The sequence below is a fragment of the Halichondria panicea genome, chromosome 4 (assembly GCF_963675165.1).
Source record: "Halichondria panicea chromosome 4, odHalPani1.1, whole genome shotgun sequence".
In the NCBI taxonomy this organism is placed as follows: domain Eukaryota; kingdom Metazoa; phylum Porifera; class Demospongiae; order Suberitida; family Halichondriidae; genus Halichondria; species Halichondria panicea.
Window position 1 is genome coordinate 6,675,303 of NC_087380.1, and position 15,687 is coordinate 6,690,989.

General features: G+C 40.9%; 4 protein-coding genes across 4 annotated transcripts in view; all 4 read left to right on the top strand.

The window, feature by feature from the left end:
* Positions 1-3,820, top strand: part of LOC135334619 (phenylalanine--tRNA ligase alpha subunit A-like) — a 30,602-nt gene extending 26,782 nt beyond the window's left edge. Inside the window, exons 11-12 of the mRNA XM_064529884.1 lie at positions 2,862-2,976; positions 3,559-3,820. Coding sequence (XP_064385954.1) covers positions 2,862-2,976; positions 3,559-3,664 — 221 coding nt within the window. The 3' untranslated portion in view covers positions 3,665-3,820. The remainder of the gene's footprint in view (positions 1-2,861; positions 2,977-3,558) is intronic.
* A 2,770-nt stretch (positions 3,821-6,590) lies between these two features.
* Positions 6,591-7,121, top strand: LOC135335222 (uncharacterized). Its single transcript, XM_064530642.1, has one exon. The coding sequence runs from the start codon at positions 6,591-6,593 to the stop codon at positions 7,119-7,121; it is 531 nt and encodes a 176-aa protein (XP_064386712.1).
* Positions 7,122-8,646: 1,525 nt separating this feature from the next.
* On the top strand, positions 8,647-10,878 carry LOC135335288 (uncharacterized). Its single transcript, XM_064530737.1, has 2 exons — positions 8,647-8,793; positions 8,926-10,878. The coding sequence occupies exon 2, from the start codon at positions 8,945-8,947 to the stop codon at positions 10,817-10,819; it is 1,875 nt and encodes a 624-aa protein (XP_064386807.1). The 5' UTR covers positions 8,647-8,793; positions 8,926-8,944; the 3' UTR covers positions 10,820-10,878.
* A 2,105-nt stretch (positions 10,879-12,983) lies between these two features.
* On the top strand, positions 12,984-15,643 carry LOC135335290 (uncharacterized). Its single transcript, XM_064530740.1, has 2 exons — positions 12,984-13,062; positions 13,297-15,643. Exon 2 carries the CDS (start codon positions 13,674-13,676, stop codon positions 15,252-15,254), a length of 1,581 nt encoding a protein of 526 aa, XP_064386810.1. The 5' UTR covers positions 12,984-13,062; positions 13,297-13,673; the 3' UTR covers positions 15,255-15,643.
* Positions 15,644-15,687: the final 44 nt, after the last annotated feature.

Sequence of the window (15,687 nt, forward strand, 5' to 3'; positions counted from 1 at the left end):
TAACTACATATGCACAAAGAGACATCAAAGATTACATCAAAGGACACAGATTTTTAGCCTGATAAGGCCGTTACCTAGACTACAGTTTGTTTGTCAGGGAGGAGCTCACATACTAATTCATCATAATTCGTTACCGTTGTTGTAATTTCTACAACAGATTGCCAAGGAAAGAGATAGAGAAGCTGGCCACGATCACAGAAGAGAACTAGTTTATAGATTTAAGCCAGAATAGCTCACAGTTTAGAGACTGAATCGTTTTCCTTGCCTATATACTAGCTAGCTAACAGCCTAACTGCAGCAAGATCTGGAAGAGAAGGGGTGCTCAGCTGGATAATCAGATACATTTCTCTGTGATTTGTATACTTGACTCAGGCTGGTTGGGGGTGCTCGAGCACCCCTAGCACCCCCCCTGGCTACGCCCCTGGTCCTGGTGTGAATATATATCGAGATAGCATGCACGTGCAATGATCGCCTTATGTAGAGATCATGTCTGCACATGCAGTGATAATGTCTGTATATACATCCAACGATCATGTCTGCACATGCAACCATTAGTCTCTGCACATCCAATGATAATGTCTGCACATCCAACCATTTGAGTCTGCGTGTGCAGTGATAATGTCTGCACATCCAACGATCATGTCTGCACATGCAACTGTTTTAAGGCTAAAGCCTCTATACAAAGCCCAATGTTGAGGTTAAAAATTATGCTGAAGTCCTTCCAGTTGCTGCTAGTGCATGCATGGGCTACGAGGGTGTGGCTACATGTGAGGGATCAAGGATTTAGAGTAGACTCTATTTGAGATAACATTGATTCAGTTTTCACAGTCAATTGGATGGCACTCAACAAATACAAAACTCAACACTTAATACTAAACACCTGTTTCTAGGATGTTCTACTAGCAAAACACTTGGATCTACTACTGCAACCCATCTATAGAATAGTCTAGAAGTGATGTTTACTATAGTACAGTACTGTTGTGGTTTACCACAGTAGTTCCTATATCAAGTAATGCCCTGTGAGGCCATGTCCTCACACTCCTCCTTCTTTCTCCGGCGACAAAGTTGTCGTGTTTGTGTCGTGAGCTTGCGACAGTTCGGCGTTTCCCCTTTCTTGAGCATGTCCTCTTGACGACATTGAGTCGGCAAAACCAATTGTTCCCATGTATCGAATTTTCCTTTGTTTCCAGGAGGGCTGTTCAATATTCCAGAACATTTGTTTCCTGCTAAGACAGGCTCACCACTTGATACCTTCCGAGCAGTCTCAAGGGTAGGGTCGGCACTCTGTAAGTCGGCTACAGCAACTTCGAGAGGATGAGTCAGTTTCTTCTGTCGATTCTGACTTGAATCGTCAAGGTCAACAAATGATTCGTACAGCAGCCTCTTGCTGCTGCTTCTTCTGAGCACAAGTAGTGACGAGGAAGGTGTCCTCTGTATTTTGGGGTGTAGTGCCGGATTCATCATTATAATGAGAGACAATACTTCAGAGATATCTCGGCCAAGTATGATGGGTACCGGGAGAGTGTTGGAGATTCCAGCTCGCACCAGGAATGTTTTCGAACCTGTGGATACCTTGATATTTGGCCACACTGTGTCGGAGTGAACGCACATGTATACATGTCACGAAAGCTACCATTACCCAGTTAAAATGTTGATGCATTATAAAGAGAGGCAATTCGATTCGATGCATCATGGTGTCTAATCTTCATATCTCCCCTGCCCCTTCTATATAGGTACCAGTATGATTGGAAGCTGGAGGAAGCACAGAAGAACATCCTCCGCACACACACCACGGCCGTTAGTGCTCGCATGCTCTACAAGATAGGACAGCAGGAGAAGTTCACCCCTGTCAAATACTTCTCTATCGATCGTGTGTTTCGCAACGAAACACTGGATGCTACTCACCTGGCAGAGTTTCATCAGATTGAGGGAGTGGTGGCCGACTATAACCTGACACTGGGTGACCTCATAGGAGTGCTTAATGCTTTCTTTCGCAAAATGGGTGAGACCTAGTGTGTGTGTGTGTTATGGCTTGAGTGTCCGTATCTACTCAACCATTTCCCATAATAAATTATTACTAAGTTGTATCAAGGGCGTATAAAAGAAGAGAGGGCATGCAACTCCTATATGAGCAGAGTTCAAACGTGGGCGGTTGAATGTGCATGACTGTGCATGAAATGAAATCTATTATTAGCACTTCATGCAAATGCACACATTCCTCCGCCCACGTTTGAACTCTGCTAGCTACGTGTACTGATAGTGGAGTTGCATGCCCTCTCTTTTATACGCCCTTGGTTGTATAGTGTGGATCATCACCTAACACAGTGCATGCCATGCCTTCCATTACGCAATGTTCCCGCTATACCCCAGTGCACATCGACTAAGCGATGGTACTGTCAGTGTTCCACTCGCTTTATACTGTGCTAGAGCAGCTGTTCCTACCTGCGACACACCTGGTCACTATCATTGCACTGGTGTTACTATTAGGAGGATACATTAATGGTGGTCTTGAATGTCTGTCTAGGTCTAATGTCCTCCAAGAGACCTGGTTTTTATGTATGTATGTGTCATGTTTTGTTTTTCCACTATCCCTATTCATGCATTTGTTAAACTCTATTATTTTCATTGAAAACTGTTACAGTGTAGTGCATCGATCCTTCTTTTTAGTATTTATTCTATCCTCTACCTATTACAGGCATCACTCAGCTCCGGTTCAAGCCTGCCTACAACCCTTACACTGAGCCAAGCTATCACAAAGGTAAGGGAATTCTTATAAGGTATCCAATCTCTCTCGATTCATAATGATACGTATAATGTACTCGGTCTACTAGTATTGTCACTGACTACATAACCTTCTGCAGGGCTCAAGAAGTGGGTGGAGGTGGGTAACTCTGGTGTGTTCAGACCAGAGATGCTCCTCCCCATGGGACTCCCCGAGGATGTCACAGTCATTGCCTGGGGGCTCTCTCTAGAAAGGTGGGCATATGAAATGTTGTGATGTGCTGCATTCATTATTACACATGCACGGCATCTCTGTGTATAGGATTGCCATAAATAATTCCTGCATGTCTGCTATCTCAAAATTGCCTTTTCCTTTTCCTTATAGTGTAGTGATTTTATTCATTCTGTTTTCTTACTTACATTACGTTGTATAGAGTTCATAGCTGTGCATATTTTGATCATTACCTAACACACAGTGCATGCCATACCTTCCATTACGCAATGTTCCCTAACTACTGCTATACCCCAGTGCACATAGACTAAGCGATGGTACTGTCAGTGTTCCACTCACTTTATACTGTGCTAGAGCAGCTGTTCCTACCTGCGACACACCTGGTCACCATCATTGCACTGGTGTTACTATTAGGAGGATACATTAATGCTGCTGTCTCAAAATTACCTTTTCCTTTTCTTTGTGTAGTGATTTTGTTCATGTAGTGATTTTGTTCATTCCGTTTTCTTATTTGTATAGAGTTCAATAGCTGTGCATGTTTTGATTGTGCTATATGATGCTACACACTATACAGTCATGTTTCATCCCTTCCCCTCCTCATGCAGGCCCACGATGATCAAGTATGGTATCAGCAACATCAGAGAGCTCGTAGGTCACAAGGTCAACCTGGAGATGGTGCACAACAACCCTCTCTGTCGATTGGACGCTTAGAGCTTATAACTATGTGTGTAAAATAATCACTAGACATTTTTAGTCACTAGACATTATTTTTTAGTCTGTACAACTCAAGCTCTCATAATTATTGTATAAAAATTACATTGGATTTCTACAATGAAGTACAGTTGTGTATTACATTTCAATTAGTAATTTTTTACTTCCTGTTTAAATTGCCATGTGCGATAGTCCATGCCATGGCCAAAGCCACATGGCTGCACAGATAGGGAAGACTGCACCAATGACCATATACCACTTGTTGGCAAAGACACAGCTCTCAGCAGAGGAGATCGTAAAGCTTCTGAAAGGCAGGAAACAGTTGACTCATAATTATGACCTGTCCCAAGAGTTCAATAAGGACCATTAACAGTCTACGACGTAACGTCATGTTGGGTCGTCCAAATTTACCTTTTGGTAATTACATTATTGTGATGCACGTACATGTAGTAGAGTGTCATTGCTAAATGTACAGTCCCAAAGTTGTAATATTGTACAAGATCATGTATAAACAAACATGTACATACAAACCCAAACTTGTTTCTGTACAATAATTAAAGCTTTGTACAATGCTGTTCAAGATCCCTGCATGCATGCAGGACTGATGCATGTGTTGTGCTCATTTTTCCAATGACACAGTGTGCTAGATAAATTACATGCTTAATTGCAGTGAGGCCTCATACTGGGTCCTATTACTGTGCCGCAATGAGCTCACAAGCCCATGCATGTGCTGTATCTACTATTAGTCGATCAGCCTTTTTTTTACAATTCGGCATTGTCAGGATACAAGAATAGCAAAGAGCTAATAAAGTAGTACCCTAAATAATAAGTGTACTGAAGGATTATTAAGTATAGGCTAATATAATTCTAAGGAAGTACAAGCACTAAATTTACATTTTGCCACAATCTTGTTCCATAAGTCTCAGTCTATGGTTTTTGGGAAAAAAGAGTTCAGTTTTGTAGACCGAGATTCTGCATAAAACTGGAGCAAGAGACAGGTTATTAGCATACCTTGTATCGTATGGTAAGTGCCACGTCTCTATATGACTCCCTGAATTCTATACCACAGAGTACTACGTTTATTGAGTGTTATCATGTTGTTTTAGCATAATCATAATTTCAATTTGTTACAATGCTAAAATCAAGGATACATGCCTGCATGTGTGGCTAACAGGATAGTTTCGTTGTGTGTAGCTTATAAGATGATACGGTCGGCTCTGTTAATGAAGATAGGGAAGGAAGAGGTAGCGAGTGATCAGTTGAAGGAGTTTTAAGAAGAGGAAGCTCATCAATAATGAGTGAGTGCAGGGTAGTCGTAATGGCCGCTTGTTGAGAGTACTGAATTAGTATCTTGAGGCATCTGACTGCTGTAAAATACTAGCTATTTCATAATTTGTTGCCACACACGCGAGTGTTATCAAGTGCCTCATAGTGAGGAGAAAGGAAGAGACTTCACCACATAAATAGCCAAACACTGAAAATGTCAACCTATAACACCAGAAATTACAAAGGTAATCGCAACACTCTGCATTTATCTCCTGCATGCAGTAGTCTACCAGTCTTGTGCCAATAGTTACTAATTGGCCTGATTATGCAGTGGCAGGTGGAAGGACAAGAGTTTCTAAAACTTTAATGCCCTGCATGAATGGGTGTGCCCCCTCCACTGGTTACCTCATCCTGCTCAAGGTCCACACTGAGATCAGGAAGATTTTCTTGGAGATGGGGTATATAGGCATAGTGCTGTGCCTCAGTTTATTCCATATTACCATAATTATACGTGTTTAACTGTTTAGTTTAAGCACATTCAGCCATTCATGGAATACATGTAAATTAACTATATAGTCGATGTTTCGTAGGTGTTTGGTATACAACTTCATATAATTAATGCATTGTATGTCCATGCCAGTATGTATCTGAATTGTGACTGTGACATATATACTATTCCCTCTCATTGTATTCACTTTATGCTATGCCTCATTGCAGCTGCCTCTGAAGATTTACTGATCGAGATGCCAACCATGCAACAACTTCATTGAGAGCTCTTTCTGGAACTTTGATGCACTCTTCCAACCTCAACAGCACCCGGCCAGGGACGCTCACGACATGTTCTTCATTAAGGGTGCGTGTAAATATGTTGATTGAGCATTGAAGATAGTCACCACTGGGCATATTATATCCCTGCATGGTAATATTATTACAACCAGTAGGTTGTGATGAGGATTGGCAGAGCATCATATCTATATCATTTTGCATTTTCGCACAAACAGTACGTACATGCATGGGAAACATGTATGTCTGCATGGTATGATGGGCATGTGCATGCATATTGTACATGGTTACTGTTCACTTTGATTGCTGTCACATGGGAGGATGTGGGTTACTATAATTATAAAGAGACTGCGATGCGCTTGCACACTCCACGTTATTCGATTCTTCAAATAATTAGTGTTCATTAATAATTGCGGAAATTATATACTATAGGGTATAATTGTGATGATGCACTGTTAATAGCAATCTATTAACAGTCTTTCTTTATAGTTGTTCCTCTTTTGGTATTATGCATGCTTGTATTAGTTATTGCCCAGCACGAGCGGCCCTCGGGCATTACGTAGCTCCAGTGCAATATATGGCATGTTGCACGAGGGTGCCGGCAATAACTAACTTGTTGCCCAAACGCTATGACGTCAACTCTTCTGATTGGTGCTTCCATAACAACAGATGACGTCAAACTGGTGCTTCCATAACAACGGATGACGTCAAACTATGCTTCCATAACAACAGTCAATAAAGATTTACAGCAGCTACGGAGGAGCTAGAGATCGACTGGTGGACCATTCCTGACGACCAGCGAATTATAAGTGACGATATTTTGGACTGGATAACCCCTGAAGCTGAACAAATCTTCCAAAACGATTACTTACAAGAAATGGCAAAAGAGAACATGCCCCCTGCAAGTAAGCGCCATAAGAAGACAGAGCAGTATTCAAAAGTTGCTGTTACTTGCTCCATATCTCTCCAGCAAGTTTCCAAGGGATTCGTTCCCTCTAACACTAGGTCAAATACTGACTGGGCAGTGAAATCATTTCTATACTGGGCAGAGTGGCGAAAAGATGATAATGATCCAGTGCCTAAGGACTTCTTTACATTGTCTGATTCTGTTGCTATCAACAAGTGGTTGTCTCTTTTTATCATTGAAGTGCGCAAAAAAGATGGTTCTCGATTTCCTAATTCATCTCTCACTCTTCTCTTGTGTGGTATTAAAAGATATATGAAAGACCTTAACCCAGATGTCCCTAATTTCCTAGATGAAGAGGACAGTCAGTTTATTGGCCTCAGAGGAACTAGAGACACAGTTGCACGTGGTCTCAGAACAGAAGGTGTAGGTGCTTCCGTTAAGCACACTGCCGTCATCACTCAAGACGAAGAAGAGAGTTTGTGGACAGAAGGTGTTCTATAGGAGTTGACAACCCAACTGCCTTGTTGAATATGTTTTTTACATGAATGGAAAGGTTCTTTGTTTGCGTGGTGGGACAGAACACAAGCTCCTTAAGATCAATCAATTTTCCTTTGGCTTTGATTATGGTGTCGAACACGTCACGTATACGGAGAACGGGTCAAGGAATAGATCTGGAAGTTACAAGGATTCTGCTGACGACAATAAAATTATCAAGCAATATGCTGATCAATCGCTAAACGATAGGTGCTATGTCTCAATTCTAAAGCTGTACATACAAAAGCTTCCACATAAAATTCAAGCAGACAGTGACTCAGTGTTCTATTGGAAGGCCAAAGACACGCTTTCAAGACAAGCCTTTTCAAGATCGTGTCGATGCCCCATGGTTTACTTAGCTCCAATTGAACAAAATCAACTAAGCGGAATGGTAAAGAAAATGTTTGATAAAGTTGGTATACTTGGTAAGACTAACCACAGTCTCAGAGCTACTGGTGCTACACGACTTTTTGAGGCAAATGTTCCTGAGAAGTTGATTCAAGAAAGAACCGGTCATCGTACTACAACTGCGCTTCGAAAGTATGAGAGAATGTCAATGGCTCAAGAAAAGGCCGTATCCATGTGTACCCAGACCGTCCAGAAGTATGCAGAAGTTGTCGATTCATCCTTGAAGACTGAGCCTGTTACAAGCACCTCAACACACAGCCCTCAAATGTTCAAAAATTGCACAAACTGTACCATCAATGATGAAATTATTGTTGGCTAAAACTCCCAGTATTCTTTGCTGAATTCCATAGTCCCCACAGATATTTGGAACCGTAGTAGCCTATAAAAGGCACCAAATGAAGTATTGGGTGGGAGGGTGAATCATAAGTCCCAAATGGATATCTCTTAAAGAAATCTACTGCATTTACACGCAGTGCAAGTGAGTGCATTATGCCATATAATGCAGTGCAATATATGGTAGCCATGGCAGTGATGCAACATGCCATATACTGAGCACTGGATTGCTTTGATCTGCCCACTCACTGGGCAACAATTGTTTCTTTGTGTGACCGGTTGTGCAAGAGGAAGTTGGTGAATTCCCCGTGACACCAGTATATGGCCAACATATACCGGCTTAGTATAGACAGTATTATACTTTATAGTTGGCTTCTAGAAACCATGTTAATGTCATGTTTGTATCAACTTTGAGAGTTTCCCATGAGTGTTTGTACATGTGTACGCCTCATTCTTTTGTGCTATAGCTTTAGGAGACACTTTAGACAATGGCTACATCCTCACTTCAAGCAAATCTCTACGTATTACATAGTTATGAAGATTACCCAGTTGAAGTTATTGCACTGTTCAAAAAACGTGATGTATTATAATGACGATAATTATCTCTGCATGCATGTCTGTATATATAGGCGGCCATACTCGTTATTCATTGTGGCAGCTACTTTCTCATGCACACTATAGCTTATCATGGATGTTGGTGGATATTGTATGGTTACACATGCATTTGATCATACATTGTGTAGGAGGATGTGTGCTACTATGCGACAACATGTTATTCGTGTGCTGTTGATACTCACTTCCCACGCATATAATAGGCGTGTGTGTTTGTTTGTCTGTGTAAGAGTAGCTTCCAGACAGTTTCTCAGTGCTTAATTCAATCACAGCTGTAGAATTGGAGGTGAGTCTGTAAGTACCTGCAATACAGTTATATAAACTGCATCATAAGAATACTTGATAGAGCTGTAAGAGACTGTAAGAGACTGTGTTGATTCTTTAACTGCAGCTCACTATACACTCTTAACCCCTGCAGTTGTACCAGCATCTCAACAATGGCTACCATCCTCTCAATGAAGTCCTTGGAGGAGCTCTGTCTCACTCACATAACAATGAAACTGGAGCAATACTCGACTGACTCTCTGTCACTACTGCCTAAAGGTTTCAGATTACAGCTACTTCACATGATACCAATTATTGACATTTGCCGACTGGAAAATACCAAGTTCATCTCGGGGATCGATATGCAAGCCATCTGGATGGAGCTTCACAGAGAGTACTTACGTGCAAGTCTTTACGACTCAAGTTTGGACTGGAGAGAATCGTTTTTTAGAAGATTCTTCTTTGCCATTGTTAGAGGGGAGCGTCCGTACGGACATTATTATGTAGGCCGATTAAAAAATCAGACTACTCCAACGTTTGGGCGTCAAAGGAATGAAGGTCGTCCTGTTAGCGAGCATGAAGTAGATTTTGTCAATTTTTTGGTTGCAGTAAAACGTGAAATTCCAGTAACTGTTAAATTTTCGAAAATGAATATTGTAACTTTGTTCAAAGGCCCAGTATCTCGTGGTAAAGCGTACAATGGGCTTTGCCGGGCTAAACAGTTTGTACCACCTCGATACACAAAGTTCTTCTCTGAAGGAAGCTACTACTTACCAGACTCTACTGCACTGAATCTGATCACTGAGAAATGTCACTATCGACCGAAAGAGTTCACTGTTGATATAGTAAGCAGTACACTCGCCTTCAATTTGACACCCAAAAAAACCAGTGTTAATTGTTTGAGGAATTGTTTCAAAAATATCGAGTCTTTAAACATTCAAGGATACATTGCGCAAAGCCAAAGGGCCACAGTTATTTGTGGAGCTAAATACGGGGAGTGTAAGGACGTTGCTCGCTGTGCTCTAGACTCAATACTGTCGGCACCTAATCCCAAATTCACCAGTCTCACAATTAGGTTCAGTCCCACTGAGAATGTAATAGATACAATAACGCCAGCTCTGGCTGCTTATGGTGGCTTAAAGGAACTCACTCTTCAAGCTTACGGTGATGTTTCTCCAGATTTTCAGAAGCTAAGTTTGATAACTGAACACCAACCTTTACTTCACACTGTGTCGGTATTGGTTGGTATAGGAATGGTAAGGCGACCTCAGAGTAATATCGTTTCTTGTGCCCCAAAGTTATCTGAAAAGCATTTCATTTCTTGGCTTCAAACATGTTTCAAGAAACCATTGTTGCGAGACTTAAAGCTCTCACTTGAACCAGCATATTTAATGTTTCTTATCCAAGTGCTTACTGATTTTCTTTCGACACCATGCTCACACGAACAAACTCTCACTATCCGATGTGATCTCAAAGACTTTTCCCCAAAGTTGCCCCCCAGACCTCCTCGTATTGTCAAATCAGAACCGCCTCTCCCCTCAAACCCTAACCCTAGCCCCCCAAATGATCCTACATCACCACCACTATCCCCTGAAGTAATATTTTCAAGTGAACCCATTGATGTTCTCAATACGCCCATTCATCAGTTTGATGATGCTTGCACTATGAAGTACAAATGTTTGACCTTTGATTCTTGTAAGATTGGCCCTTTGTTCGCTAAAGCTTTCTTGGAACTGGCTCCTTTGAAACTCAAAAGTATGTCGATTCTTAAAAGAAGTGCAGTACATTTTTACTCCACTGAATTTCTCTCACAACTGGCCCAACACCCGCTCATTGAAATGGAGACACTAGAATTGGAGCTTGACACGAAGGACATGTCTAATTTTGACTCCATACTACAAAAGAAACTGTTGAAATTTGTAACCGTTACGTGTTCTGACAGTTGTTTCAATAAGTTTTCTGACATCTCTTTACGCCGAGGTTTTGAGATTAAGACAATAGTCAAGACTCCCAAAGGCAGTGTGGTGTTCACTCTCTCTAGAAATTGATTTGTATGTAGGAAAGTTATTGTGTATACCCTTAGCTATATAGATATTGTGTTGATCCATTCACTTAATTATTGCCCAGCATGAGTGCAGCATGCCATATATATTGCACTGAAGCAATATAATGCCCGAGGGCCACAGGCCCCAAGGGAATTAGTACAATATATGGCTATAGCCTCGATCCCAGGCCGAGTTTTCGCTTTTATAACGGTTAGGCGAACAACTAGGCCTGGTACTAGTTGTCTGCGCATGCGTCAGTCGTTCGTCAGATTCTGACGAATGGATATTCTCGTTCACTTTCGTGACATTTATATTCGTGTACTATCGTGTACTAGAAGTCAGTTCCCGTTTTATCATTATTGGAATGGCTCTTAGCTGAAGCTTCTCTCTTCTCTGAAGCTTAGAAAACATTTTGTCAAGCTTGTTAAGGTCAGATATTTTTGTGTGGGCCCTATGCTATCAAGTCTTGTTCATGTTTGGTATTAAAGATCTAGGTAGACTATAGTATCATCATTAATATGGTGGATCAAGTGAAGAGTGTGAGCTAGAGAACTTGGTGCTGCCATCATCAGCTCGTCGACAATGACACTATAACCTGTTTAATACGAGAAATTTAATATGTATAGATCTACACGTATTTTGAATGTCTACTTCTCTGTACAGGAGCAATGGCTACTATCCAGCTATCCCAACATTGTTCCTCTTGGCTATACTAACGGACGAGACTGGACAGTTTGAGGTAAGGGTTTAACCGTGTTTGGTTTCTTTAATATTGTCCTATACTTACAGAACTGGAGTATAACCTGCTCGTTCGAGCGTTGCTGGGTACCTCAGAGGCATCAAGAGAATCTACTTTTTCTCAAGTAAAGTTTAACTGAGTTACGAGTTGGGGCCAAGAATCAGAGAAGTCCAGCAGCCTGCTAAATCGTTGAAACGTAATTTGAAGGCATTCAATCATCTTGAAGTTTCCCTGGGTCATTGTAATCGTGCTGCAGCACAACTGGCAACTCCCCAGGCCCTTGTGAAGCAGCTCCCTATGTGCATCTTTTGTGTACTCACTCTGTGCATTTTCTGTGTACAAATTTCTATTATTGATTTATTAAATATTTTTGCCGACCACAAATACAATGAAAATTTGACACATGCGCAGACAACTAGTACCAGGCCTAGTTGTTCGCCTAACCGTTGTAAAAGCGAAAACTCGGCCTGGGATCGAGGCTAAATATATGGCATGTTGCACGAGGGCGCCTGCAATAACTCAATGACGTCAAATGTTTCTGATTGGTCAATTTTTTCCCTATAAATAAGTGTTTTGAGTGGAATTTTAGTGAATTCAATAGTTTGTTGAGTTTCATATAGTAAATTCTTAGGTTGTTGTTCCCACAAATAATGGAAAGGTAGACGTAGCCTGAGGGACCAAATGAGTTATTGGCTGGGCTGGTGGGGCATAAGGATTTCTTTCTCAAAATCTACTGCATTTACACACAGTGCAAGTGCATATAATCCTGGTGCATTATACCAATATTTGGTTGCTATGGTAGTGATACAACATGTCATATACAGACCACTGGATTGTTTTCACTTCACTGGGAAACAAGAGCTGTTAATTCTTGTCTTTATTTTCTCCTTTTATTGTTCCTGCATGTTATTTACATCTGTATTATTGTGGAGAAAAAGACAAGAGACAAGAGACATAATGCCTGCTCATTTACACAGTAGAACAATACTCTCAAATTATTGTGTTTTCCTGCTTTTGTATAAGCAAGAAGGCCAAAGAATTCTTGATATAATAGATGTTGTGTCTGTTATCAAGTATAAGTATGAGCATTGCATGTTATCAAGCTAGGGGCTACCTTTTAAAGAAAGTTCTGTTTGTAAATGTTCATGCATGCTAAGCCGGCTTGCAAGTTTGTGTGTGTCTGAAAGGGATCATGCACTAATTCAGTATTCGTCATGTCAACTATTAGCCTCGATCCCAGGCCGATCCGTCTCTAATTGAACGCTAGGTCGCCCTAGCGTTCAATTAGAGACGGATCGGCCTGGGATCGAGGCTAGTCAACTATTAATTACATTACAGACGATTACATTAGTTGCACTAGACTATAGTCTCACGTGTGTGTATATAATGAAAATGAATGCCTTTGTTATGACTTTTTGCTTCCATATTAGGGCATGTTACGTGTGTGTTGTCAGTAGTTTAGCTTCTATTGCCACCAGCTTCGCAGTACTTTGATCAAAGGTGTAAGGTGAGCTAAAACCGGTTGCAATGTGAGTAAATGTGTATATTGTCAGAGCTTACTCACGTGTTGTGCATTTTTATTCTGTAATGATCACGAATGAATCAGTTTTGGAGTCTGTTGTATACATGTTCTGTCTGGGTATATATATACGTGGCTTGGTTACCCTGTCTTTGTAAATGTGTGGTCTCTGATTGGTGGTAAATATAATATTCTTATGCTCCTAACCCTCTGTAATTCTAGGCACATCAAAACATCTTGGATAACAATGGCTACCTGTCCCTTCTCAGCAAAGTCCCTGTAGGAGCTCTGTCTCACTCACGTAGTCATGACACTGGAGCAATACTCGACTGACTCTCTGTCACTACTGCCTAAAGGTTTCAGATTACAGCTACTCCACAAGATACCAATTATTGACATTTGTCGACTGGAAAATACCAAGTTCACCTCGGGGATTGATATTAAGTCTGTTTGGATGGAACTTCACAAAGAGTACATAGGTACATACAGAGAGTACATAAGTACATTATTGTTACGGTTTGAACTGGAGAGAATCCATTTTTAAGACATTTTTCGCTAACATTATTAAAGGGGAGTGGCCATACGGATATTATCAGGTTATGAATCGAGGGGATAAGCGTACTCCGTGGATTGGTAGCGATATGAATGAAGATCGTCCTGTTAGCGAACATAAAGTGGACTTTATTAATTATTTGGTGGCAGTAAAGCGCAAAATTCCAGTGGAAACTGCTGAGTTGAAAAAAAATTCGATCGAGGACAAAAAGGATGAGTATTACAGAGCTAAACGTCGATATGGACCAGTTAATGCTACAATGAACCACCATGAAGTGACCTTGGTCAAGGGCCCAGTACCTCCTGGTAAGGCTTACCATGAAGCTTGCCGGGCTAAACAGTTTGTCCCACCTCGATACACAAAGTTCTTCTCTGAAGGAAGCTGCTACTTATCAGATTCTACTGCACTGAAGCTGATTGCTGAAAAATGTCACTTTCAGCCAAAAGATGTGTTTGTACATGTGCCAACTTTCAGTACATTTGTTCTCAACACGGAGCAAGAATTAGGCAGTGTCAATTGTTTGAGAGATTACTTCAAAGATGTTGAGTCTCTTACCATTGAAGGAAAGATAGAACAATTCCAAATGAAAACCATTATTCGTGGAGCTAGATATGGGAATCGTAGGGACATTGCTCGCTGTGCTCTTGGCTTGATGCTGTTGACACCCAAGCCCAAACTGACGAGCCTCACAATTAGACTTAGTATCACTGACAATGTGATAAATTGGATTGCGCCAGCTCTGACTGCTTATGGTGGTTTAACGGAACTAATTCTTCAAGCTTACGGTATTTCTCCAGATTTGCAGAATCTAACTTCGATAACTGAACACCAACCTTTAGTTCACACTGTGTCAATATTGATTTCTAAAAGAAGTCTAAGATACGACCCATTTCATTTTAGTCCAGAGTTATCTGAAGTGCAACTTATTTCTTGGCTTCAAACATGTTTCAAGAAGCCGTTGTTGCGAGACCTAAAGCTCTCACTTGATTTGGTATCTTTGCAGTTTCTCTTCCAAATCGTTACTGATTTTCTCTCGACACCATGCTCACATGAACAAACTCTCACTATCCTATGTGATCTTGAAGAACTCTTAGCCGAAGCAGTTAAGTTTCCCCCCAAACCTTCTCGTGTTGTGCCTAAAGGTCCTACATTGACATCACCATCACCACCTAAACTAATCCATTCGAGTGAACCCAGTGACATTCCCACCACGCCCATTCATCAGTTTGACGATGCTTGCACTGTGAAGTACAAATGTTTGACCTTTGATTCTTGTAGAATTGACTCTTCGTTTGTGAAAGCTTTCGTAAAACTTGCCCCTTTGAAGCTTAAAAATATGTCAATTCTTAAAGGAAGCATATTAAGTCAATACTCCACTGAATTTCTCTCCCAGCTTGCCCAACAGCCGCTCATTGAAATGGAGTCACTAGAAGTGGAGCTTGGCAAGGAGGACGTGTTTAATTTTGACTCCATACTACAAAATAAATTGTTGATATATGTGACCGTTACGTGTTCTGTCAGTTGTTTTACCGAGCTCTCTGGCATCTCTTTACGTCGAGGTTTCGATATTAAGACGATAGTCGAGATTCCCAGAAACAAAGTCATGTTCACTCTTTCTAGAGATTGATTTTAGTGGTCAAATATTATTGTACCCTTGTAGGTATAAAGATAGACTTTACTAAGTAACACTCTTACTACTAAGTAACCGCGAAGCTTTGGATTAAGACGATAGTCAAGACTCTTATAGGGCAGTGTGGTGTTCTTTCTTTCTAGAAATTTATTTATATATGCATTGGAAAGTTATTGTGTATCCTTAGGTATAATTATAGATATAGTATTTTCCATTCATATCAAAGAGTTAATGACTCGAGAGCTGTTCATAATTATTTTCTCCTTTTTATTGTTCCTGCATGTTACTTACATCTGTATCGTTGTCCTCATTTACACAGTAGAACGATACTAGCAAATTATTGTGTTTTCCTGCTTTTGTAAGCAAGGAGGCCAAAGAATTCTTGATATAAAAGATGTTGTGTCTGATCAATAAGCATGAGCATTGCATG